Source organism: Urocitellus parryii, chromosome 5, assembly GCF_045843805.1.
Source record: "Urocitellus parryii isolate mUroPar1 chromosome 5, mUroPar1.hap1, whole genome shotgun sequence".
Lineage (NCBI taxonomy): Eukaryota > Metazoa > Chordata > Mammalia > Rodentia > Sciuridae > Urocitellus > Urocitellus parryii.
Genome location: NC_135535.1, coordinates 60,065,831 through 60,093,486, shown reverse-complemented (window position 1 = coordinate 60,093,486; position 27,656 = coordinate 60,065,831). Strand labels below are relative to the sequence as shown.

General features: G+C 36.3%; 1 protein-coding gene and 1 pseudogene across 1 annotated transcript; both read right to left on the bottom strand.

The window, feature by feature from the left end:
• Positions 1-1,232: 1,232 nt before the first annotated feature.
• Positions 1,233-2,189, bottom strand: LOC113176426 (olfactory receptor 6C1-like). The gene has a single exon (XM_026380906.2). It carries the CDS (start codon positions 2,187-2,189, stop codon positions 1,233-1,235), a length of 957 nt encoding a protein of 318 aa, XP_026236691.2.
• A 19,386-nt stretch (positions 2,190-21,575) lies between these two features.
• Positions 21,576-22,531, bottom strand: LOC113176428 (olfactory receptor 6C6-like; annotated as a pseudogene).
• Between the last annotated feature and the right edge of the window lie 5,125 nt (positions 22,532-27,656).

Here is a 27,656-nt window from a genome sequence, read left to right as displayed (position 1 = left end):
TATTTTTCTTTGCAATGAAACTTTTATTTTTTACAAGACAGAAATTTTCTAAATTTTACTTAAATATCTACTAATTTGATTATATGCCCTGTTTCTGAGTCCAAAACATGAGGATACCTATATACCCATATATATATATTTTCCACATATATAACATGTTCAAAAGATCTATATGTTAAGAGACTTCATATATATGCATATGTACACTTAGCATATGTACACTTATATACCATTTTTTATTTTTTAAAGGAGCATATGAATCTATTTATATATACATACATATATATACACACATATATATATACATACATATATATACACACATATATATACACATATGTAAATGCAAACACAGGCATGTTCATATTCAGAAAAGAGCTTAATCACAATGGAATTTCAGAAAATAAATTTATCCCATGTATCCAATGCTTATTTCTTCTTTATTTTCTATAGCATCTGTTCATTATGTCCTTGTATGTGTATATATATGTATGGATGCATATATTTTTATGTGTGTCTACGTATGCATCTACTGAGAGATTGTAGGGTTTGGAAATATGAAAGTCTATTTAGCATCTAAATCTAGAGATGCATTATTAATGGTCAATGCTATTTTGTGAATAGACAAGCAGCATTTTTCTTGGTTTGTTTTAGTTTTTAACTTATGAACTATTGTTATTATTATCATTATTTTTGTGGTGCTAGGGACTAAAGTTGAACCTTGCACATGCCAGGCAAGTCCTTTACCATCGAGCTCCAACCCTAGACCATTTCTTGGTTTTTAAATGAATAAAATTTACAGTTTTCATTCACTTATGTAACATTTAAGATGTTTCCTAGAAAAAAAGTGCAAGGAAATTTCTGTCGAATATAAATAAAATTACAATTTATATTTTGGTGTGTATTAAATAAAATGTATAAATATTTGTAATTTGTGTCACTTGTATATGTGTATCTTCTTGTCCTGACCACAACTCAAATTGCACTTTTCTTTGTAAAGTAATTATTAATTGAGAAGTTGCAATAAACAAGCACCAGAAAAACATGGTGTCAGAAAGGTATACAAAAATAATTTAAATTTGGTGAGACATATATTAAACAAATGTGACGGTAAACTTGTTAAGAAAAAAGAGTGAATGAACAAGAAGGACAGAGAGGGAAATGCTGATTTGAATTGGCTACTGGAATTTCATTCTTTTGTGCTTTTAATTATTCATCAATGTGCCTTTACCTCAAGCCACCACGTCTTTCCTTGTACTTGTAAAAAACACAATCTTCCTTGCCATGTTCATGAAGGCTTGCTTGACCTGCTGATTCCTCAGGCTGTAAATAAAGGGGTTGAGCATAGGAGCCACTGAGGTGTTTAGCACAGCCACTCCCTTGCTCAGAGACACTCTCTCTCTTGCTGAGGGTTTAATGTACATAAAAATGCAGCTGCCATAAGAGATGGAGATGACAATCATGTGGGAAGAACACGTGGAAAAGGCCTTTGTCCTCTGACTAGTAGAAGGAATCTTCAAAATCGTTCTGATGATATATACGTAGGACAGAATTATTATGGCCAAAGTGACCATCAGAGTTAACACAGCACAGGAAAACCCCATTATCTCTAGGAATTTAGTGTCAGAACAAGAAAGTTGGAGTAGGGGGAAGTAATCACAGGTAAAATGGTCAATGATATTGGACCTACAGTAATCAAGGTGTAGCAGCATCATGAGCAAAGGGAAGATGATTAAAAACGAGGCCAGCCAGGAAGCAAAGACAAGCATTGTGCAGACTTTGCGATTCATGATGGTCATGTAGTGCAGAGGTTTGCAGATGGCAATGTAGCGATCATAGGACATGGCAGCCAGAAGGTAAAATTCAGTGACTCCCAAGAGAATGAAAAAAAACAACTGAGCTATACAGTTGTTAAAAGAAATGGTTTTATCTCCTGAAATAATGGTACTTAGGAACTTGGGTATACTGACGGTTGTGAATGAAACTTCCAATAGAGAGAAATTCCTGAGGAAGAAATACATGGGAGTCTGAAGATGGGGATCCAGCAGAGTAAGGGTGATGATGGTCAGGTTCCCAGTGATGCTGAGCATGTAGGTGAGGAAGAGAAAGATGAATATTACCACCTGGAGCCTGGGATCATCTGACAGGCCCAGGAGGATAAATGCTCTTATTTCTGTGTGGTTTCTCATATGGCTTGCAGTTGTTTATGTTTGCTCTTGTCAAACCTATAGGAGAAAGCACAAACAAAAACAAACTCACAGTTGTAAAATATTAAGGGCCTCGGTGCTCTTCAACAGAGGAATGGATGTATAAAATGTAGTATGTGTACTCAAAGTAGTAGTATTCAACCACAAAGAGGAATGAAATCACTTGCAGCAAAATGAATGGAATGAAGTGCATTATTTTTAGTAAAATATGCTAGACCCAGGAAGACAAGTATCACTGTACTCTCTCATATGCAGAATCTAAAAAACAAAACAAAATTTAAAAAAAAAAACCAAGTAGAATAGTGATTAGTAGCAATTAGGAAGGATGCAGGGATGGGTTGATGGGACAGTGGAAGAAGGGTTGTTGAATATGATCAATGAATGTTGTATATATTTACAGAAATATCACATTGAATTACATTAACATGTATAATTAATATTTGTGCATAAAATAAGTTTAAGTATAATAAGAAAATAATTTGGTAATATACAGTTTGAAATGGTAGGGCTAACTATGGTTTTAGCCATACTTTTCTGATTCCAAATGTTATGTCTTATCTTTCATACCTGGGTCTGCAAAATATCTTCCTTTTAGGACAATGCTCCAATCTCCATAGACATTTCCCCTTATGTAATAGTTTAGTTTCATTGAAAATTACCAAAAATGGAAAAGACATATAATTATTTAAAGTGATTTTTTTATCCTTAGCCATCTACTAACATTTACTAATGCTAATAAACTTTCCAATTCTTCCTCCTATCTCATTGGAAGTTAGAAATCCTGATGCCATTGCCATAAGCAGCCTAGAAATGAAGGATAAAGGGGAGAAAGGAGCAGGAAACAATGAACACTGGAAGGTTTGAATCTTAGGTTTATTGAATGTAAAGCTCTTGCAAGATTTTATGACATTTTAGTCTGCTTGTGTCACTTTTATGTTGTTTATTACTAGTCAACTTATTTTGTTTTCTAATTGAAGCAATATATCCTTATTATTATTATTATTAATATTTGAGGATGGCTCAGATAAATAGATAAGCATATCCCAAGGAAATTTGCTTTAACATTTTAATTTTTATTTAAAAAATAATAAGTTCTAATGCTTTTTTAGAGGTAAAGTTTAATGTTCTTACCAAAGATATTTCTATATGAAAGAATGGGAATGTCTGGTTGTAAATCCAATTTACTCTTTAGGTCTTAAAATCACTTCTCTGTGCTCAGTTTCCTTATCTACAATACAAATCAATCTCATTTGATAATTGTAAGATTTAAATAAGTTAATATATGTGAAACATTTGGAAATATGCTTAACATTTAATGGAAGTTTTATAGACATTTTCTATGCATAAAATATTCTCTAACCACTGAGAAGAATACCTTGGGATTAGAATGATGTTCTGAGTCAAAGGCTATCTTAGATAAATAGGAACAAATACATTTTATCCCAAGAGAATTACACAAGAGTAACAACAACAATAGACTAGGAATTATCTGATTTTACACACACTCTACTCACATCCCTAGCAGGATTTGATCATTGTACCTGAAAAAATTATGTATTCACAGCATATTAACATTATCCATGGCTAGTTTGTTTTTCTGATACTCATTAGTAATAATCTTTCTGGAAGTGATTGTGAAGTTTTCAGTAAGCTATACCTAGCATTGTGAGTGGCTCATTGTAATGACATCCCAAATCACCTCTTTCCATCACAGGAGGAGTATCCATTGTATAGTGTTATAAGAACCCCTAGTCCTTCCTCCCAACGCACCACACCTTTACTATGCTGAAGTCTCCTGTCCTTACCCTACTCATTCTTGAAAGGACAGGATCTTATCTTCAAAGCTAAAAGAAAGATTCATCCAGTTAATGCTGAGTTTGTTGTTGAAACAAATGCTGCCATTAGGCTCAGTTCCCTATTTTATGCTCTATTCTAGCCTGGGCAGTACTTTTGTCTTATTTTTCTCTTATAAGATGTATTTTCACACATTATCTTAGAAGATATACTTAAACACTTAGCTCAATGTCCCTATATGGAATGAATTTAAAACAAAAAAAGTAAGGGAAATCACATTTTATTGATACATAAATTTTTAAAAACTTCATTAAACATTATTTCTAAATTACTTTTGTAACATTTCTTTCAATTCTCTTTATGCCTCCTCCAGTAATATTACTTTTCCTTTGTGTTTCTTTTTATTGAAATCGAGAGTTTTTCATAATACCTTGAAGTAATAAACTACCTTCCCATCAAATAGACCAGATTTGGTGACAGTCTCAATTTTAAAGTTCTTATAATAACTTACTGATATGGGGAACTCATACTTTTAAAAATATATTTACATTATTACTATTACATAGTAAAATGTATGAATGCACTCTATTTATCCTTGTTTCCAACTTTATTGAATATCTATATATCTTTCTAATCGTTGTTAATTTTAACATTTTTGTGAATATTAATAATATCATGAGTCACTATTTTTTGCTACTAATTAAAGTTCTGTAGAAATGTAGAAGGAGCTGTGAAGGATGATATAAATAAACAGAAGAAGGCTTTATGAGCACATCACACAAAAATGAACATTTGTATAGAAAGTTTCCAAAGACCAAAGAAACAGACTTATAGAAACTCCAGCAGTAGGAAATTGAACATCAATAATTAAGTGAGGTATACTGTGCTTTTCTATAAAAATTTGTAAATATTCAATGGATTGTTTTCACTTGTTAATATAAAATGAGCATGAAAAAAATTATGAGTATTTTTATTCCTTTGAAAGAAAATTAATTAAATACTAAATAAAATATATATGATTCCTGATCCTTAAACTAAGGATGTGTTTATATGGAGGATGATGGGTATCTGCAGAGATCTAACTCATCATTTTAGTTTATTATTTATGAATGTAAACTCTATATTTTCTCCTGAAAGAACATGTCTTTGGTTATTTAGTTCTCATTTCATTTTACACATTACATCAAAATTACTTCTTATATTCTTTCCAAAGAATCTGAGATAGATTCTTTGAATCATTCAAAATGAAATTTAATAGTGATATTTATAACTTGTTAAATAAAATTTGCACCTTCCAAATCTCTACTATCAAATGAATATTAATAATGACCATATAAATAAAGCCAATATGATATGGGCAATATATTTAATTAGAAACACTATACTAAAATATATATTAGGTGTGAAGGATCAAAGGATGCTCTTTAGAGACTGAGACAAAAGACTTTGGTTCCATTTGATTTCTGATCTCCACCCCCTTTCTCTCTTTTGGTTGTTTATTAAATATATATATATAAATATATATATATATATTAAATATATATATTTAATATATATATATATATTTAATATATATATATATTAAATATATATATTTAATATATATATATATATATATATATTGCACTGGGTTAAAATATTCTTTAGTAAGGCAATAACTTTGGGACTCTAGTTTTTCAATATTTCATTTGCTCAATTCTCTTTTTTTCACTTAAACCCCAGTGGAAATCATTAGTAAAGTTTCATAGAGCATCTGATCCTGTTACACTCTTTCTTTCTACTTTATAAATTTCAGGATCTGTTCAGTGTCTAGGATAGTACATTACAGAACAAGCTAATTATTGAATTCGACATGTGGGCAATCTCTAGCTCAGCTCTGTAACCACACTAAAATGCACTTTTACACTTCTTAGGCATTTCAGCCTCTGATCCAGGACTTGGGAGATGATGGTTCCTGAAAAAGTCTGTCAGCATGAAGAAAGCAAAGACTCCTTAGGAACACCAACTAGTGGTTATAACACTTGTTTATGAGAATTTATTTTTACTGTTTCTTTCAATTATTTTAGAAAACTTTTGCCTAAAACGTAATAGAAGTAAGAATAATTTATATTTATTAATTTCAGTAATGATGGGCAGATTCAATTCTCTGTAATCATACCAGCTTACAGAGAAAGAAATCAAGGGAAAAGAGAGATCATTGAATTACAATTGATGATCATTTCATAAATACTAACACTCATATCAGTGTTTATATTTTCATTTCATTACCTAGTTATCTATAATTTAAACAAGAAAGGAAGAGGAACTAATCATCTCAAAACATGATTAGATTATTCTTTATTACATTAGGTATGAGCTTAGGTTTTAGATGTAGATCAAAAATACAGATGTGTCATGCAATGGATTGGTGACTTTGGATGAATTACTTAAATTCATTAAGCTTCAGTCTCTGCTTAAAATGCAAATGGAATTTCAAGACTGTTTTTGATAATTAAATATAATCATGTAAACAAATGTACTCCATAAATCATGTGGCTCTTAGGTTCTAAAAATAGCTGTGTTGATGATTTTTCTTTTGGTTGGAATTAATTCTCAACTCTTGGAAGGGTACTAATAGTAATTGTGGCTTACTAAACAAAAGTTTATTCCAGTGACTGAAAACGTTTTTATTTTATCTCAGTTATCATAACACAAATGTGAAATTGTTCCACCTATTCCTAAAGAAACATTGAGACTCAAAATTGTAAAATTTCCATTAATCCACACAGCTAGAAAATGTGGAATACACTCTCAGACTATGTACAACTCAAGTCTATTCCTTTAACACAGTACTACAGGTCGGTATTCAATTTAAAATAGAGAGATACAAATAGTGATTTTTTGCTTTTAATCAATAGAAAATGAATAGGTTAAGTAAAGCAAAACATGCTAACCATTTTATGACTTTTAATATGTCAAGTTTCAAAATATACCCGAGTATATTCTATTTAACCTTGATTAAAAGTTGAGCTGTTAAGGATTGAATCAATGCTGAGATTTGACAGTCTTCCTCCACTGTCTGTGTATCCAACTTACCTCTGGTTTTTATCCAGTTTCACTAATAACCAGAAATAAAAAAAAAATAGACAATGGCTTTGTTGTAGTCCGGGGAAGCCAGTATTCCTAAAAACATTCCATCTTTCTTCTACTGAACTAGTATGCTTATTTTAATTGTTTCAGGTTATGTACCACTTAAAATACAAGTCAATTTTTATATTGTCAAAAATTTTGCCTTATTTTTTCCATTTTATCCAGAGCAGATATATCTCTCTGACTATAAATCATGAGAAAGAAGCAAAAATATAAAATAGAAACAGTATCAGAAGTGCTTTAAAATGGTTTGATGTGGTTTCTATAAAAATTTTATATATCATGAGCTACTTAATATTTTTATCCATTTTCTCTGTCACTGACTCAAGGGACCAATTCAGTGAAGACTGCCAGAAGAAGAATGTAAACAAAACTCAAAGGAATATAAACACAATACACATTACTACTGAAGTTTGAAATGAAAGGCAATAAGGGGGTCATGATTTACTGTAATATACAACTATGGAAGCAATACTTTAGAAATTTGCCTAATTTTAAACACATGTATATATTTAAATGTATATATTTAAACATGTATATATTTAAACACATGTATAAATTTATATGAGACAGTTATAGTACATGTCTCATAAAGCAAAAAATAAACAAACAACAAAAAAAACAACTTTTAGCTGAGCTTTAGGAATTATGCTACAGATTTAAAATCATAACTAATTACAAAAAGTCTAGTTTATTCATTTGGAATATTTTATTAACTTATGTCTACAATAAAATCACAAAGCTTTCTGTCCTAGTATCCCTAGACTTTGAAAGTCTCTCTCCACAGGACAGAATCCTCACTCTGTTTAGAGAGAGTGATGCAGGAATGAATGTGCCACTGTGCTCACATATCAGGCCCTGGGGCATAACTCACTCACATTCCCTGTAACTGCATCAGGAATAGCCCCAGAAAATTTGAGAATTATATTCCTGTGTCCTTGGTAAATTTACTTCGTATTGTGCATTTTCAATTGGGTTGCCTAGGAGTGCCTTCCAAGTGTGAAAGTAGAAGTGCATGTGAACTCAGATCAATAATTACTTGTGCCTCAGTCCTTTTACTCCATAGTACACAGTAATTCTGACAAGGACTATTTCATTTTTAAATTATGACAATTTTTTTCATGTCATCTAGAAAAGTTATTTGTCTTCAAATTCTAATTTTATATAAATCTCCTCTCCACTTTCTAAAAGCCCAGTATACACCTGTTTTAAATTGGGTCTTCTTAGTTAAAAATGAGAGTAGACTCTATTTTGATAAAATTATATAAGGATGGAATATATCTTATTCTAATTAAGACCCCATTCTTGTGTAGGGGGACAATGGTTGGGTTCACTTAGGTATTTTAATATGTGTACTTAGAAAAATGATATTAGATTGATTCTACTGTCTTCCTTATTCCTTTCCCAACTCCCTTCCTTTCATTCTCCTTTGTATAATCTACTGAGCTTCTCTGATTCCCTTCTCACACATTTATTGTGATTTAGCTTCTACATATCAGCAAAAATATTAAACCTTCGTTTTGGGGGGATTGGATTATTTCGCTTAGCATGATAGTCTCCAGATCCATACATTTACCAGCAAAAGACATAAAGTCATTCTTTTTTTTTTTAAGAGAGAGAGAGAGAGAGAGAGAGAGAGAGAGAGAGAGAGAGAAGAGAGACAGAAGTTTTTAATATTAATTTTTCAGTTTTCAGTGGATGTCGCAACCCCTTGCCCGCAAGGAAGACGCAACTCGGGAATCTTCTCTCAGCAGTTTATTCAGGTCCTTGATACTTTTTCTTCTATTCCCTGGATGCCCCTCCCAGCCTTAATAAAGCACCTCAAGCCCCAATGCGAAGCTGCCACGTGGACTTTTCTCATAGGGTGCCAAGTCACAGCGTGCCAACTCATTCTGATAAGGAGTTGTTTGTCACAGACTACAGGGGAAACCAGCGCCATCTTGTAATGGCGGCCACAGTTCACAGAAACGGCTCACCACAGTTCCCCCTTTTTTGTTTTTGTATGACAATACAGGCGAGAGTAGAGGTCCTATCCCACTGTGCAGAAGTGGCTGCATAGTATGGCTCAGCCCTAAGGAGGCGCCTTCCCCAGATCCGAGGCCATATCAGCCGACGCCTTTTTTCGTGGGGCGGGGCGTGGATAAGGTGGGGTAAGGAAGGACGTCAAACCCGCATGCAATAGGACATGCTCTCCTTGAGGTCCACTCCAAGGATCACTCAAGTGCAGTGCCTTGCCTCGCATCCTGTACCGTGACGATGGTGGACGGAGGGGGATAGCTGAGGCTGAACTGTGGCTGTGTACAACGACAAACAAGTTGACAGCACCCTGAAAGAAAGGCACGGACTTTAAAGCGATAGAGAAGCACTAGTGTGGAAACCCATCTGCGTGCAATGGCAGCAAGACCAGCAGAGTGCAAGGGCTTTCCAACACTAAGAGAATAGCGAGGAAAGACATGTCGATCCCAGTGCAATGTTATAATAACTTGGGGTGCAACGACCATGTCAAAGATTTACTGTTTAAGATGCGCAAGCCAGACTTGAGGTGAATTGCCATTTTCTAAAGCTGCAAGAGCTTGTATGATCATAGCCTTATCGTGAGCATTGCGGGCCTTGAGGCGACAGAGAAACCACAAACAGAGGAACATACCGAAGCAACACATTGCACCAAAAATGCCTACCCCCACCCACTCTTTAAAAAAGGAAAAGGCAGAAGATATCCAATCGGTGAATTGTCCCAAGGTCACGGGATCGACACGGGTACTGTTCAAGACAGCTATTTGGGTTAGTTGAGACTGGATCATGTCTTCCGCTTCCATGGACCAGTTTCCGGCCAAATATTCGCCAATGATGTGGGAAGCATTCCTGGAATCATTAAATCTGACAGAGGTTATGCATAAATGTGCACGTTGGTCAACGCAACCCAAAAGCACCAAGTCAGCTAATTCTTCTACCTGAGCTTGGAGTAAATCTATTCTTTGGTTGGCAGCTAAAATCCCTGACAAAATATGTTGATTGATTGTGTTTTGGGATTCGAGTATGGTGGAAGTTTGTTGAACAACTCGATTAATGGTGGCAGCAGTTTGTACTTGATTGGCCATGGCCACTCCGGTCGTAACCGCTGCAGCAGCAGATACCGCCACGGCTGTCACTATGGCTGCTGTAATTCCAAAATCCCTGCGGACTCGAAATAGCTCAACAATGGGGAATTTTTCAGGATCTGCAGTTACCGGGATTGGGACAAAAGTTGGAATTTTCATAACCACTGCTACAGTCCAAGAACCATTCCAACACTCAGATAAGAGACAGGTAACATTAGAACAATCTAGCATCCCTGACGAGGTGTCATTAGCCAAAAGGAACAGGAACGGGGATTGGACACAGACCATTGCAGGGGGTAATGTGGCACTATATAACAGAGAGTTGAACGAAACAGATGTAAGTCTATTTCCTCGTTCACTCTCCCTAACAGTGCCAGAAACATTAGCCAACCAGCTTTTGGCTCCTAGCAATTGAGCCAATGTAGAAATATCGGCTGAAGCCCCCCTTTCATTGGAAATCAGCCACTGAAACCAGGACCAACCCACTCCTGTAGAGGAGTTGGCACTGGTATTAAAGTTATAAACATACCTCTTAAGAGAGGGAGAAAGGGAGAAACCTTTAGCAACTTGATGTTTCTCCCAAGAATGATCCTGACAAGGCGTAAATGTTGGGGGAAAACCAAGATTAGGGGTACAGTAAGGAGAGGCCTTGAAATGAGTGGCATGATAGATACTATTAGAAGAAGGAGGCACTGGGATTAGCACCTCGGAGATAATAGCCAAGGTAGTTATATTTAAAGCAGAGCTATTTGCGGGGGTCCCTGAGCCTGATTGCTTCCCCGAAACTACTTGGCTCAGTACGGCACTGATAATGCTCCCTGAGTCCTGACTGGACCGCAATGGGTCCTCCCAGTTAGTCAAATTTTTGGTCTTAAGGCTAATGCAATTAGCGTTCCCAAGGCTGAAGCAAAAAACTCCTGTGAGATTAACTTGAGATTGATTAAAAATGCTCTCTATGTCCCCTCTAGGAGAAGCACAGGGAGCAGACATCTCACATGAGGTAGAAAAAAGAGTGGGGAGAACACTAGAATTACAATGAACCGGCATCGGCATCGGCCATGCCCGTGCCACTGCCCACCACTGCATCGGTGTCGCCTGTACCATCGGCATCAACATCAGAGCCAGAGCACTTAGCAGGATGAAGATCCTCATCACAGGATTGCTGTGGTATCTCTTGTTGCTGGTTGGCTGGAGTCAAGACTCTTCTTGTCAGGCGTTCAGGGACCCACAGCGGTTCTGTGCGATCCTGGGGAAAAACACATACAGATCCTCGTGCCCATGTCAGCACGGGGTCGGGGCCGTTCCATTGGCCCGTAAGAACATCTTTCCACTTAACATAGCCAATCACAGAGGGCTGAGGGGACACATGTCTATCGGCCGCAGAGCGACCATGAATATCCAAATTCAAAAAATTGATGGTAAAGAGAGCTAAGGACAGGCGTTCTTTAGGAGTGTGTTCAGCTCCTATTCCCCCTTTTTGTTTTTGTAAAGTTTCCTTTAAGGTGCGATGAGCACGCTCAACAATGCCTTGTCCTTGAGGATTGTAAGGCAGACCATGAGTAAGTTGCACTCCCATAGTAGAACAAAAGGATGTAAATTGTCTGCCAGTATAAGCAGGTCCATTATCAGTCTTAAGGGATGTAGGAGCACCCCATGCTGCCCATGCCTCTAGGCAATGAGTAATAACATTACGTGCCTTTTCTCCCGATAAAGCAGAAGCGTGAATAATTCCAGAGCACGTATCAACAGAAACATGTACATACTTGAAGTTACCAAAGTCAGGAATGTGTGTCACATCCATTTGCCAGACAACCAATGGCTTTAATCCCCGTGGGTTTACGCCATAATGAGGGGGATGAAGAAATGTGACACAATGAGGACATTGTAATACTATCTGACGAGCATCTGCTCTTGAAATGGAAAAACGCCTGCGTAGCGTTAAAGCATTAACATGGAAGTTTTGGTGAAATAATTTAGCCCCCTCCAAGGAGGAAGCCAAGCATATCAACTGATCTCTAGTGGCTGAGTCCGCACAGGCATTGCCCTGTGATAACGGACCAGGAAGAGAGGTGTGAGCCCGGATGTGCATTGGATAAAAAGGAGCAGCGCGGCTACAGATAAGCTGTTGAAGTTGAGTAAAGTAAACAGATACATTATGGGCATCACTAATAGCTCCCACGGCCTCCAGGACTCTTAGTGCTTGTACCACATAGACGGAGTCCGAAATGAGATTAAAAGGAAAAGAACACTGCTTAAAAACCTCAATAACAATTTGTAGTTCTACCCATTGTGGATTTCCTGGAGCAAATTGATGCTGGACAGGGGGAGAATCATTAATTACATAAGCTCCCATTCCAGACTTGGAACCATCAGTAAAAATATTAACAGCCCCCGGAATAGGACTGGGTGAAGTCACCTTAGGGAAAATGATGGGATGCTCTTTAACAAAATTGAGTAATGGATGGGAAGGGTAATGATTATCAATATCTCCTTGAAATGAGCAGCATAGAATAGCCCAGTTGTCTAGAGTAGCACACAAAACATTAAGTTGAGCTTTAGTGTAGGGTATGATAAGAGAAGAAGGCGACTGTCCGAAAAATTGAATGCTTTGTTGAATCCCTTTAAGTGCTAACGCTGCAACAGCATCAGGATAGTATTCTAAGGATTTTCCTGGAGATACATGTGGGTGGATCCATAGTAAAGGCCCATCTTGCCACAGTACTCCAGTAGGCTGCCGCATAGTGGCAAGCACACATAACTGGAAAGGTTTGTCACTCTGGAGCCTGTATAGAGTGGCATGCTGTATAGCTTCTTCTACTTTCATAAGGGCCGCTCTAGCCTCTTTGGTGAGGCTACGAGGGGAAGTAAGATCTGGATCACCCTTAAGAGTAGCATACAAGGGCTGAAGCACAATATTAGGAATATGTAAATATCCTCTTATCCAATTAATATCTCCCAGCAGTTTTTGAAAATCATTTAGAGTTTGGAGATCCTGAGTTCTTATGGTGATTTTTTGTGGTTTTAATTTGTCATACCCAATTGTCGCTCCCAAATACTTAATAAAATCCCCCGTTTGAACCTTTTCAGGTGCGATATGCAGTCCATATTGAGCTAACAGGTTTATTAGGTCTTTATAAGCCTCATTAACCCTTTGTTCTAATTTAGCAGCCAATAGTACATCATCCATATAATGAATGATCTTAATGGAGGAATACTTTTGTCTGAGAGGTACGAGTGCCTTCCCCACATACATCTGACACATCGTAGGACTATTAGCCATGCCCTGCGGCAACACTACCCACTCAAACCTTTGATCTGGTTCCTCGTGGTTACACGAGGGAAGGGTGAATGCAAAATGCTGTGAGTCTTTAGGATGCAAAGGAATAGAAAAGAAACAGTCTTTAATGTCAATAGCAATAATATGCCAGCCCTGAGGAACAGAGGAGAGCAGAGGCAGCCCTCTTTGAATGGGCCCCATAAGTTGCATTTGAGCATTAACCGCTCGTAGATCATGCAGTAGGCGCCACTTCCCTGACTTTTTCTTAATGACAAATATGGGAGTATTCCAGGGAGAAGTAGAAGGTTGGATGTGACCCAAGTCAAGTTGTTCTTTAACTAGGTCATGGGCTGCTGCCAATTTAACCGAGGGAAGAGGCCACTGAGGCACCCAAACAGGCTCCTCGGTGAGCCATGTTATGGGTATTTGAGCCCCAGTGGCCCCTAGGAAAAACCCAGACCAAATCTGTTAAGCTTTTGATGACCTTGCACAGGATGCCTACGCCCCTGTAGGTGTTTTCCTAGTCCTAGACCTGGCCTATACCCCATATCTAGCATAATTTGTTGAGACACCGGGGAATAGTCATTGCTAAGAGTAAACCCCATGTCATTCATCAGATCACGGCCCCATAAAGAAACAGGCAAATCAAGTACATAAGGCTGAAAAGTACCATTATGTCCTTCCGGGTCCTTCCAAGATAGATGTCTACAGCTGATTTGAGGGGCTTGGGCATATCCAAGTCCTCTTAGGGATTGATCAGAAGTCTGCACTGGCCATCCCTTAGACCAGTCCTTAAGGGCTATAATGCTACGGTCCGCCCCTGTGTCCAGCAATCCCACAATAGATTTACCTTCTATGCTTAACTCCAAAGTGGGGCGATTGCTCATATTCAGTGACAAATAGGCACAATTTCCTCCGGTGGCACCAATCTCATCTCCCGTCCGTGACCTTGAGTCAGAAGGGAAGTGGGTATGCAAGCTAGGCAAAATTAGTAATTGAGCAATCCGATTCCCTGGAGAGATAGACACAATGCCCCTTGGAGCTTCCACCATAACCTTTACTGTCCCTACAGCATCAGGGCTGATGACTCCAGGGAAAACATGAAGACCTTGCAAGATAGAGGATGCACGTCCAATTAGCAAACCTACAGTGCCAGGTGGTAAAGGCCCTTTAAACTCAGTTTCTACCAATTGGACTCCCATCTTAGGTGTTAATACGAGTCTGGAGGTGGAACAGAGGTCCAATCCTGCGGCGCCTGTAGTGGCTCTCCGCGTTTCATGGGATGGCGTAGAGACGGCCATGTCTCGGGTTCGGGTGTGACATTCTCCATTGCCCCATATATTTGTGGGCCCTGGGGTCGGGGGCCCCGTTGGCCGTTTTTTGGCCCAGCTGAAACAGGCTGTCCATGGATGTCTCTCACTGATTGACACTCTCTTGCCCAATGTTTCCCCTTTTTGCATCTTGGACACAACCCCGGTAGACGAAGGCCATTTGAAGGGCCACCGTAAGGAGGTCCAGTAAAACTGTCTTTTTTGGGACATTCCCGTCTGAAATGACCAGATTGACCACAATGGAAGCATGTTCTGGCACCAGGACCGCCCCCTTTGGCAATCCGAAGGACAGCAGCTGCAAGACCTGAATTAGTTAAAGGTCCTCCAATCTCTCTACACACCTTCATCCATGCTTCTATGCCCTTGTTTTTATAAGGAGTGATTGCTGCTTTACATTCCTTGGTGCATTGCTCAAAAACCAATTGCTTGATAAGGGGCATGGCTCTATCAGGATCCCCAAAAATCTTTCCAGCGGCATCTACCATCCTTGCAACAAAATCTGAAAAGGGTTCTGTAGGGCCTTGTAGAATCTTGGTCAAATTACCAGATACCTCTCCTCTATTTGGAAGTGATTTCCATGCCCGAATGCAAATGCTGTTAATTTGGTCATATACCTCAAGAGGAAATCCTGTCTGTTGATTAGCAAATCTCCCCTGCCCCAAAAGCATATCCTTATCCCAAGCGGGGTGTCCCGCCGCATGGTTTTGGGCGGCCTGCTCTAATGCGCCCTCTAGCACAAATGCTCTCCAGTCCAAATATTTACCTGGGGAAACACAAGCCCGAACAAGGCTAGCCCAGTCAGAGGGAGTCATGCAGTATCTAGACAAACCCTCCACCTGAGTTAGTGTGAAGGCGGCATCCACCCCATAAGTACGCACGGACTCCGCCAGGGTCTTCACAATTTTGAAATCTAAAGGTTCATGGAATCTTCCCCTATTGTCATCCTGAAAAACTGGATAAGCAAGACCCATCTCAGCATTAACAGCCCTCCATGTTTGGGCATGGAAAGCTCTCCCCGAAACACCCCCACCATACGGCGGTGGATCTGGAGGATCATTTTTCTTGAGCCCCTGTTTATTTCTGTTCCCTTCTCCCATACCTACACTCCCTAGCTGACAAGACAGCCTCCCAAGCTCCTCCTCCTCATCCTCCTCTTTCTCTGACCCACTTTCGCATGGGGGTGTGCGCAGCGCACTGAGATCTGGATACAATCGTCTCCTCCCCTGTTTCACATTCCGTACATTCCCATCCTTCTGAGATATCTCACTTCTTGCCGGAGACAGCCGCCTCCTCCCCTGTTTCATGCTCCGCACACTCCCATCCTCCTGAGATACCTCACTTTCTGCCGTCTCTGACTTCTCTTCATGTAATTGCTCTAAAACTTCCTGTCCTTTAGTAAGTGCTTCCTGACATCTGCCATCTGCGAGGCAACTACGGACCATCTTCCAAAGGGGTATCACCCCACCCTCTAATATGCCCTGCTCAGAAGCAAAGTCAAGGTCTTTGCCTAATTTATCCCAGCTAGGTATAGTAAGGCTGCCCGAGAATGCAAACCACGGTGCAGCAATATCTGTCTTCTGTAAAAATCTCTCTAAAGTACTACGTTTCACTTCCAGGCCCTTGGAACGTAACAGGTCATCTAGGGCCAGGAGGAGCGGACTTGAAGATGCGACACCCATGACACAACAACAAAAGACGCACAAAAAACAACAAGAGATACCACAAAAAACAAAAACGAGATGACACAACAAAAGAAACACAGAAAACAAAAGTGAAAGTACACAGTGCAGCTGCAATAAATATGAGGCTCTCTCTTTCTTTGTAGAGGAGCTGACCCCGCTTTGGACGCGGATCCCACTTACTGGGACTATCCCTGCTTTCATCGCAGATCCCACTTACCTGGGACTAACCGGTGCACCACCCCTGACTGACTGAAAGTTCTGGTTCCCGGGTCTCGGCACCACTTGTCGCGACCCCTTGCCCGCAAGGAAGACGCAACTCGGGAATCTTCTCTCAGCAGTTTATTCAGGTCCTTGATACTTTTTCTTCTATTCCCTGGATGCCCCTCCCAGCCTTAATAAAGCACCTCAAGCCCCAATGCGAAGCTGCCACGTGGACTTTTCTCATAGGGTGCCAAGTCACAGCGTGCCAACTCATTCTGATAAGGAGTTGTTTGTCACAGACTACAGGGGAAACCAGCGCCATCTTGTAATGGCGGCCACAGTTCACAGAAACGGCTCACCACAAGTGGACACAAAAATCTTTATATTTTATTTTATGTGGTGCTGAGGATGAACCCAGCACCCCGTGCATGCCAGGCGAGCATGTTACCACTTGAGCCACAACCCCAGCCATAAAGTCATTCTTTACAGCTGAGTAATACTCCATCATTTCCTTTATCCATTCATCTGTTGATGGGCATCTAGGTTGCTTACATAACTTAGCTATTGTGAATTTTGCTGCTATAAACATTGATGTGGCTGTTTTATTGTAGTACCCTGGTTTAAAATACTTTGGATATATGCCATGGAGTGGGTCAATGGTGGTTCTATTTCTAGTTTTTGGAGGAATCTCCATACTGCTCTCCAGAAAGGTTGCACCAATTTTCAGTCCCAACAACAATGCATGACAGTTCCCTTTTTCCCACATCCTCACAATCATTTGTTGTTACTTATACTCTTGATAATTGCCATTCTTTCTGGAGTGTGATGGAATCTCTGTAATTTTCACTTGCATTTTTCTAATTGATAGAGATGCTAAACATGTTTTTTGTATATTTGTTGATCACATTTCTTCTTTTGAGAAGTGTCTGCTTAGTTCTTTTGCCCATTTGTTAATCGGGTTATTTGTTTTTGTTTGTTTGTTTTTCTTTTCTGGTTTTGTTTTGTTTTGTTTGTTTATTTGGTGTTAAGTTTTTTGAGTTTTTTTACATATCCTAGGAATTAATACTGTATGTGAGGTGCAGGTAGCAAAGATGTTCTCTCACTCTACAGGCTCTCTCTTCATGCTCTTGATTGTTTCCTTTGCTATAAAGAAGTTTGTTAGTTTGATGCCAACCCATGTATTGATTCTTTATTTATTGTGCTTTAGGACTCTTGTCAAAGAAGTCAGTTCCTATGCCAAAATGTTGAACTGTTGGGCCTACATTTTCCTCTAGTATGTGCAGTCTTTCTGTTCTGATTTCTGGGTCCTTGATCCACTTAGAGATGATTTTTGTTCAGGGTGAGAGATGGGAGTTAATTTTCATTCTATTTCATATGGATTTCCAGTTTACCCAGCCATTTGTTGAAGGGGATATCTTTTCTCCAGTGTGTGATTTTGGTGCTTTTGTCTGGTATGAGGTAACTGTATTACACATTCCTAATTTAAATTATAACATCATTTGATTTTCACTATGAAAATACTCTTTCATGTGTTTGTCTTTACTCATGCCCCATGATCTCTTAACTTTCTTCATCCTTTGTAAGTGTGTTTGTATTATTGGGACCATCTACATATCTTTATTTTTATCATCATGTTTATCTACTTCATTGTCATGATCACATTTCCAAGACAAATGTATGCATAACAAAACTGATGTGAGTTTTTATTGACACACAAAGATTATCATCACCTCTCTTTGTTCATTCTCTTGTTTTACGAAATATGGACATAGCAGAAAAAAATCTTCTAATTATTTACCATAGTACTTCATTAAATTTTAGTTTATGTTCAATGTCATAATGCTCAGTTTTAAGCTAAATTTTTAGCACTTTATGAAACAATATTTATGATAACGAGGCATGTATAAGATGGCATTTGATAAATTATGTCTTGTAATTTTCTCTCAATCATGTGAGTTTGTATAGATTAGCATTTTTAATCTTGGAACTATTAACATGGCCAACATGATAAGTATTTTTCTCTATGGGTATCTTTAAACAAATAATATCTGAAAAAATGGCTCTTCACATGATCAGTAACTCATACCATATATAAAACTCAAATAAATCATAGCTATAAAATAAAGGTATAAAACTTCCAGATAAACACAAAACCGACAGTAGAAGTTATCTTGGGCTAAATTGAAACATGAGCCATAAAGAAAAATAATTGATAAATATAAATAATCAATATTATGCTCTTCAAAATGCATTATTTGTGAATGGAAGTACAAGTCACAATGTAGAAAATATATATGAAAATTGCATATCTTAAAAAGGACTTGTATCTGCAATACACAAAGAATCCCAAATAGAATTGTCTATCATGTGTTTTAGCATTTTATTTTATGGATCTCAATCTACTGTCAATGAAACTACCAACATTCAATTTCCAGGAGCATGCCTATTTTGTCTAGTATGATACAAGTTCCTAGATAGCTGTTTGGTGAGGTTTTGAATGAAAGAATGAGTATAGGTTTGTTCCCAGAATTTGTGATTTGATGACTGAGAAGAATTTGTCCCAGAAGAGCTTGGAGTTGAGATATTGTTCTACAAGAGACAAATACAGATCTTAAAATCTAGACCTGTTTTGCTTGGAACTAAATTGCTTTAATATTAATATATATCCTTATGATTGTTGCTCTTTTTTCTGATTCTTCTCTGCATCAGAAATCATCTTCTATGCCCTCTAAAACTACACTCACCAACCAGGACATCAAAGGCATCTGAAATAGCATGAGTAGATTTCATGGATGTAAGCATTCATAATGGACAGAAACTTCAAACAGTCCTATATAATTGGTTTAAATTGAACAAGAAGATGTAAAATGCATCTCATTCCTTCCAGCCTGCCCACAACACTGACATCATTCTTTGAGTAGAGTCAGCAATAAAAGCAATGATTTGCACTCTCTAATACCATGGCTTTGGTTTTATAGAATCTCCATTGAACTATATATTGCTGAGTCAACATCACACATGACTTTTCTAGATGTTCTCTAAGAGCAGAGGACCAACTGGGAGGCCATTTCCCAGTGTTTCCTTCTCACTATGGTAAGTTAAAACCAGGAGAGGACTTTGTGAAAAACCTGCAAGTGGGAAAAGAAGCAAAGTTTATTGTTCCCCAGAAGTGTTTGTAGTCAGGCAGCTGAGCCAATGTGACATCCAGAGTATCTTCTCACTAAGTGTTTGGGAATTACCTACTGTACTGCTAAGGCTTTCGGTAAACACTGTCTCAGAAATTACTGAAATGCATTGCCATTTCCCATTCACACCTGCCTCACCTTCTTTGCAGACCTCCATCCTGAAATCTTAAGTATTAGTTTGCTCAACATCCTGTCATCAATACTCATACTTTGGCTTTTGGCTCCCTCAGGTCTTCAAAACCAAGTTGAGTCTTAGAGTCTGTTGAATTATAAAAAAAAAAAAAAAGTTATCAAGTTTATTTTCAGGTGAAGTGGGCCCGTGGCCCAGTAAGGTTAGGTTAGGGTTAGGGTTAGGTTTAGGGTTAGGGTTAGGGCTAAGGTTACTTCTTCTTTTTCTTGAGAGACAATTTTTTAAGCTTCTCTGCCTCGATGATGGGAATTGGAGAGTGGAATCATCAAAAAATAAGAAGTCCATTCTTATTAATTTTATTTTGAGAGATCTTATTTCAAAAGGACATATGTAAGGATAGAAATTTTCAGGGATTGGCATTTCAATTTACTCACTTTTCACACTAATCAAGGAAATAATTTACTTTTGTGGAGAGATTCCTCAGACAATGAAACACCAAACTATTGGATCAAGTGAGGAAAAACTGGCAATTTCAAAAGAACAGGAGACATGTTGCTAAATTACATTAGCATAAAGAAGAAGATATGAATGCATCCAATAGCATGGGTGAACTTTGTTATATTGAACAAAAGAAGTCAGACATGAAATTCAAACCATAGTTTCATTTATATGAAATTCAGAACAGGTCCTAATCTACAGTGACTAAAAATCATCAGTGTATCGTTTCTTTCAGTGGCTGGTGGAGGTGATTTTATACACATGCTTTAAATATATAAATATTTTTCCAAACCAATATATAAATGAATTGTAGGTTGAATTTCTTTCATTAAATAGTATCACCTGTAGTGTTCAGAAACTGTAAAGTTAGAACCAATTCCTGGAGTTTAATTTTTTTTACCTCAAATGACAACTATTCATGTTTATGTTTAACTTATTCTTAACTATTACAATTCCACAGGACAAAAGTTTTCAGTAGAATATCCATTCCTTTCATATGTTATAGCTCTCATCACAACATCCTTACATTTTTATTTTCCTTATCCATCTTTCAATGTTCAACATAAATACTGATTCTTCTTGGAAGTTTACCTTGAACTTTAAAATTTCTTAGATTTTCTACTACTTTTCTATCACAACAGCAATTATATTACATAATAAATGATCATGTTTTGTGTCTCTGACAATTTTAGCAATGCAAAATACTTAAGAGCAGATGCAATGCTTAGCAATTAACACATATATCAAAATATTGAACTAAGTATGTCTAGCAAGGTTCTCTTGCAAAAATTTTCAATGTATAAAACTACCTTTTAAGAGAATAGACATTTCTAGGTCAAGATAGAATTTAATATTCTGGATTAAAGAAGACAATCTATTCATAGAAATTAGGAAAATCCACTCAGAAAGAAGAACAGAGAAGTAAGTAGATAGACACATGAAACCTAATAAGATATAAATATTCAAGGGGTGAAATATTATTCATACAAACTAATGTAATAAATAATCATATTGAATTTTCTTATTCAAGTTCCAACAGCATATTATTTATGTATAACCACTGACTTGTCCTTTTTAAAAGAACAAAACCTTTGGAGCATATGCTTAAGAGCTTCTTTCACCTGCTGGTTCCTCAGGGTATAAATGAAAGGGTTGAGCAAAGGGGCAACAGAGGTATTGAGCACAGCTACATCTTTAATTAAAGTCACCCTTTCTTTTGCTGATGGCTTCATATACATAAAGATACAACTTCCATAAGTAATAGAGACAACTACCAAGTGTGAGGAGCAGGTGGAAAAGGCCTTCCTTCATTGTTGACCAGAAGGAAATTTGAGAATAGTTATGATGATGAATGTGTAGGAGAGGATCACTAATAACAATGTCAAGTGTCATCACAGCTAAGACAAAAGCCATCAATTCTATGAAACGTGTATCAGTGCAAGAGATCTACAGGACAGAAGATTCACACAGGAAGTGATCAATCACTTTGGAAGAACAGAAATCCAGCTTGAGTAGCAAAAGGAAATGGGGAAAGATGATTAAGAATCCAGTTGCCCAGGAGCTGAGCACCAGTAGGTAGCACACTCTGCTGTTCATAATGACTGGGTAATGCAGAGGTTTGCAGATGGCAATATAGCGGTCATAGGACATGGCAGCCAGGAGGTAAAACTCTGTAGCCCCTACTAGGAAAAAAAAAAAAGAGTAACTGAATTGTACAACCATTGTAGGAAATTGTTTTGTTTCCACTGAGAATGCTTATCAGGAACCATAGAATGCAGACTGTTGTAAACAAAATTTCCATGACGGAAAAATTTCGGAGGAAGAAGTACATTGGAGTCTTGAGGTGGGGATCCAACAGGGTGAGGATGATGATGATTAAGTTCCCCATCAGTCTCAAGATATAATTGAAAAATAGAAAGAGGAAAATCACAATTTGTAGCAGAGGGTCATCTGTGAGTCCAAGCAAAATTAACTTTATCTCCACTGATTGATTCTTCATTTCTCTTTTGTTCTATCTAATTGACATAAAATAAAAATTAATATTACAAGAAGTTATTTCTTCCTTTTCATCTATATAAAGTTCCATTTTCAGAAACTTACCAATTCACAAATATTTCTCAAATCATCTCAGAGTTCATCACAATGAACATATCCTTCACTTCAGTCATCATCTTTATAAGAACACTGAGAGATCCTTCTATGACCAATCTTTCAAAGGCTTTACTAAAATAGGCTATTATGATAAGCTATTCAAATATTTGATTATTTTTTTGAACCAAGTATTGAATTCAGGGGCACTGAGCCATTTCCCAACCCCTTTCTGTATTTTATTTAGAAACAGGGTCTCATCGAGTTGCTTAGGGTCTCACTAAGTTACTGAGGCTGGTTTTGAATTCCAGGTCCTCTTGCCTCAGCCTCAAAGCCCCTAGAAATACAAGCATGCACCACCATGCCTGGATTGTTATTTTTTAATTTTTTAAATTTCTAAATTTAGCTAATATTTCAAACAAATTTTCATTCAAGTGATACAATGGTTATAGGAAATACTGTTTTTTTTTCCTGTAGCCATAATAACTAAAATTTGAAGATACATATACCAGTATAGGATTTCTAAGGAAGAGAATATATATGAGGGTCTAGGGAGTATCCATCAGGGTGCATGTGGAAATGATCAGATCAAAATAGTGCTTAGCATATAACTGAGAAGCAGAAAAACAAATAAAACAAGTTTCAAATGTGGGTCATCCTTTGAACCCACTATGATAAACACAGCCACTACTGTATGGTTTCCCATTACCATTTTCTGACTTTTATCAAGTCCCAATGGTGGGGGTTAGGGAAGAAGCTCTATCTATTAAAAAACAGCAATAGCTAGTGCTTAAGTTACAGTTAGCAAAATTATATTTCAGGTAGAGTAATGCAATGCTCATTCATAATGCACAGGTAATTTGCTAGTAAGAAAAATAATTTGAATTTCCAGAATACTTTGACAGAAAATTAAAACTTTATATATTTTAGCAATATTATAATTCTATAAATGTAATGAGTGTTAGTTATTTATATGAATACTTAGAAGACCCCTAAATCTTGGAGAATGCACCTTTTTGATTAATACACAAGAGTTGAGATGGCATATCAGTTCTTGATTAGTTTGTAAAGTAGAACCATATACACAGCAATCTATATTTGCCATTTAACACACAGAGAGAAACAAATCTAGTCTAGACAAGTAACCAGAGTGTGGCCATCTCTGCTGTATGAAAGTTTAATATACCTGAATATTACATGACTTTTATGGCTAATTATACCACTGGTCCTCAACTATTTCCAAACAACCAAGGAACAATCTATTTGCTTTTCTTGTGACAATTTCTATCTCCTCGTCTCTGATAACATCTATTCCATATGACACACACTTCCCAAAATATTTTCATTATGAACAATTTGGTAATGCTGTTATATATAACAAAAAATGTTTTTCTTCTAGTTATAGTTTGAAACTTGATAAGATCTAATAATGTGAAATGTACTATAATGATTTTCAGAAGCATAGAAATATAAAAATGTGTTTGGGATGTGCTATGAGAAGTGAAGTATAATGTGAGGAGAAAGAAAGGGTCATAGTAACCTAAAGAAAAAATTATATTTTAAAAAAGTTAGGGGATTAGCTTAAGAAAAAATTGAATGATTAAAATACACAAAGATATATATTTAATAAGGGAAGAAAATTTAAAACAGAACATGCTTCTTTATAATAACATACCACTTTGTTGATTCCACGAAGTGTAGACTACAATCATAAATATACTTTAAGTCAGCATAATTTTGAAGGAGAAGAAAAGTTAGTGATAAATTTTAAACTTACACTGGGTGGTTGGACTGTAGTTCAGACAAATTTTGGATAGCATGTAGAGCCTTCCCAACATAATAATATTCATATGTCAGGCAAACAAGCTACTAAGTCCATGCCTATAATCTGGTGCCCACTGAGAACTATATATAAAACAATTACTTTCTTATTACTCTGCATGTGTTATGTGGGACAAATGAGATTAAATATTAACGAAATGTGCTCAGGTTTACATTTAGAGCAAAGGGTAAGATTAATAGAGGTTATTTTCAGAAGTCCTGGCTTTAAAACTGCACAGGTTTCTAAAAGCTTTTATGCAAGCTTTTTGTTTTAAAGTTTTAACTAGAAGCTGAATTATAGTACAATACTTCTAAAAAGAATTAGTGATACCCCTATGTAAAAATTCTTTCTTAGGTGTTTTATGATCATCACAAAATATTTAAACCTATTTTAAATGGTTGCTATGTAAAATCTTGTGTTTTGCATTGAGGATATTAACAGAATTACTTTCAATCTAAAATGCATAATTTATCTTTAAGGCAGCAGAATACATGTAAAAATAAACATAAAAGAACCAAAGGTGAACCAAAAATAGAGGTCTTACCAGTGTTCTGTACAGGAATTTAAAGAAGTAGATATTTGAGTATTTGGATCTTTAGATGGGCCTTAGAAGGAGATAAAAAGATGAGACAAGATATGCTAGACAGATGAAGCAGGATAAGCCAAAGAACATCAATGACTCCAACATAGTTTGGTTGAAAATAGTATTTAGAGTTCCCCTGTTTAATCATATTTAATAAAAGTATAAACCAGTGGAAAGAGCAGTGGCCCATGTCCAGAGTTCTTTGCCACATTAAAATGAATGTAAATTGTATATTATAAATTTATCTCATTTACACAAACCATCCCAAAGGCAACACTAATATAAATTTTTAATTATATAGTAAACTACAATTTTCTCATGGTTGATTTTTCCTGATTCAACAATCACACATACCATGTATCTTACAATGCATATTTTGAGGGAAAAAAATATAACATCATATGAACATGGGCCAATAAGTACACTTATATGCAGTTTTGTTGAAATAGTACATATTACATAAAATTGAAAATTAAAATGCTAGTTATTTTTAAATCATTATGTTATCTTATCAGTTACCTTTCACCCATATCTACAAGCTGAAGTACAGATAATAGTTAAAACACTAACCTTTAATAGTTTAACACAGATTTGTATCTGCTTCTGTGGGCCAACCTTATGCACTTCTATACTTAACTCATCATCCTGGTGAGCAGAAAGCACTGAGGATTCATTTTTCTCCCTAAGCATTTAATTCTACATAAACATTACTGATTTAAATGTTATTTTAGAAATATTAATTTTGACTAATTTACTATATGTTCTTAGAAAATTTATCAAACTAACTTCTTTCTAAAATTTACTATAACCCACTTATCTGAAGTATTATACCACTTGCTAAATGTGATGTGCTATACAATATAAAAATTAGTTATCACTTGATACTGTGAAGGATTTATGTCTTCTGTTTTACAGGAAAATATATAATAAGAACAAAGAATTCTCAGGATAACTGACGTCCCAGAATATCATTTCCTAAGAAATGGCCAAATTGTTTTCTACAAACAAACACACACACACACACACACACACACACACACACTTTTATATGTTCTAACTATGCTTTCAATGAATTCTGTATATGTTGTTATACTAGTTGATTGCCTACCACACATCCAGTCCCAGATACATAGTTAGGAGTTTAGAAGTAGACAGAAAGGATAATATTTTAAGGTTGATATGAGAAGTGAAAATATAAGATATAAAATATAGCCTCTTACAGACTAATTAAGCTCAAGCTAAATAAGTTATATGACAGACACCCTGTTTCCTTTTGGTTTATTCACTAAACAAGAATATCCTTTCAAACACATACATCAACACATGGAGATACTTTAAATTTGTTAATGGGTGCATAGTCCTTCTTTGTAAGGATGTGTCACAGTTGATTTAATTCCTCTCATATTTGGCTAATGAATAAAATTGTGCATATATATTTTCATAAGTTTTTTAATAAAATTTAAATTACATAATCTAATATAAATTATTAAAATTAGGATTTCTGAATCAAAAGCAAACCCCATTCACTTTCAGTTAGCAATGTTAAACCATTTTCTACACACAGTATTTTAATTCCCATTAATATTGTATTATTAGGGTTCTTGTTTTTCATTAACCTTAACAACAGAGTAAATTTATATAGTTACAAAATGTTAGCTATCCGTCTTAGACATGGTAGTTGAGAATCATTTTACTTTGCATTTCTCTAACTATATGTTGGATTTAATATCATTTCACAAATCAAACAGCCACTTCCTATATAATTATGAGTTGTCTATATGTCTTTAGCTAATTTTCTCTATCAAGTTTTTATTTTCTTACACCTTTTAAGAGTTGTTTATAAATTATTAATATCATATTTTCATCTTTGTTGTGTGATAGATATTTCCTCCTATTTGACCATGACTTGATTTTTTATGAGTTTGTGTCTAAGTAGATGTAGGGGAAAAAGATCTTTATTTTTTGTGTCTTCAAATGTGTCAATCATTTTTATTGTACTTGTATTTGATTATAACAGCTAGAAATATTTTTCTTACATCAAATATGTAAAATAATCCATCATATTGATTATTTTCTTTCTTGTATAGCTTTTTGTTTAATATAATTCCATTCATTTTTGTTGTTGTTATTGTTGTTTTGTTTTGTTTTGTTTTGCTTTTATGTCTGTGGTTTTAGGGTCTTATCCAAAAATCTTTGCCCATTCCAAGGACTTAAAAATGCCTTCTCTATTTTCTTCTGGTAGTTTCATAATTTCAGGTTTCACATTTAACTATGTCCTTCTCATTGAGTTAGTTTTTGGAACTGGCAAGAGATGGGATCTAGTTTCATTCCTTAGCATTTGTATGTTGAAATTCACCAGCACTGTTTATTGAAAAGACTATCTTTTCTCCAATGCTTGTTGTTAACATCTTTGTCTTAAGTCAGTGGCTATAGGTCTGTGGGTTGCTTCTAGGCTTTCTATTCTGCTCCACTAGTCCATGTATCTGTTTTTATCTCAATACCATGCTCTTTTGATTACTATAATTTTTCAGTATATTTTGAAGGCAGGAAATATAATTCCTCCTGCTATATTCCTTTTACTTTAAAGTGTTTTGGTTATTTAGGTGTTGTAAAGAAAATAAAAAAGAGACA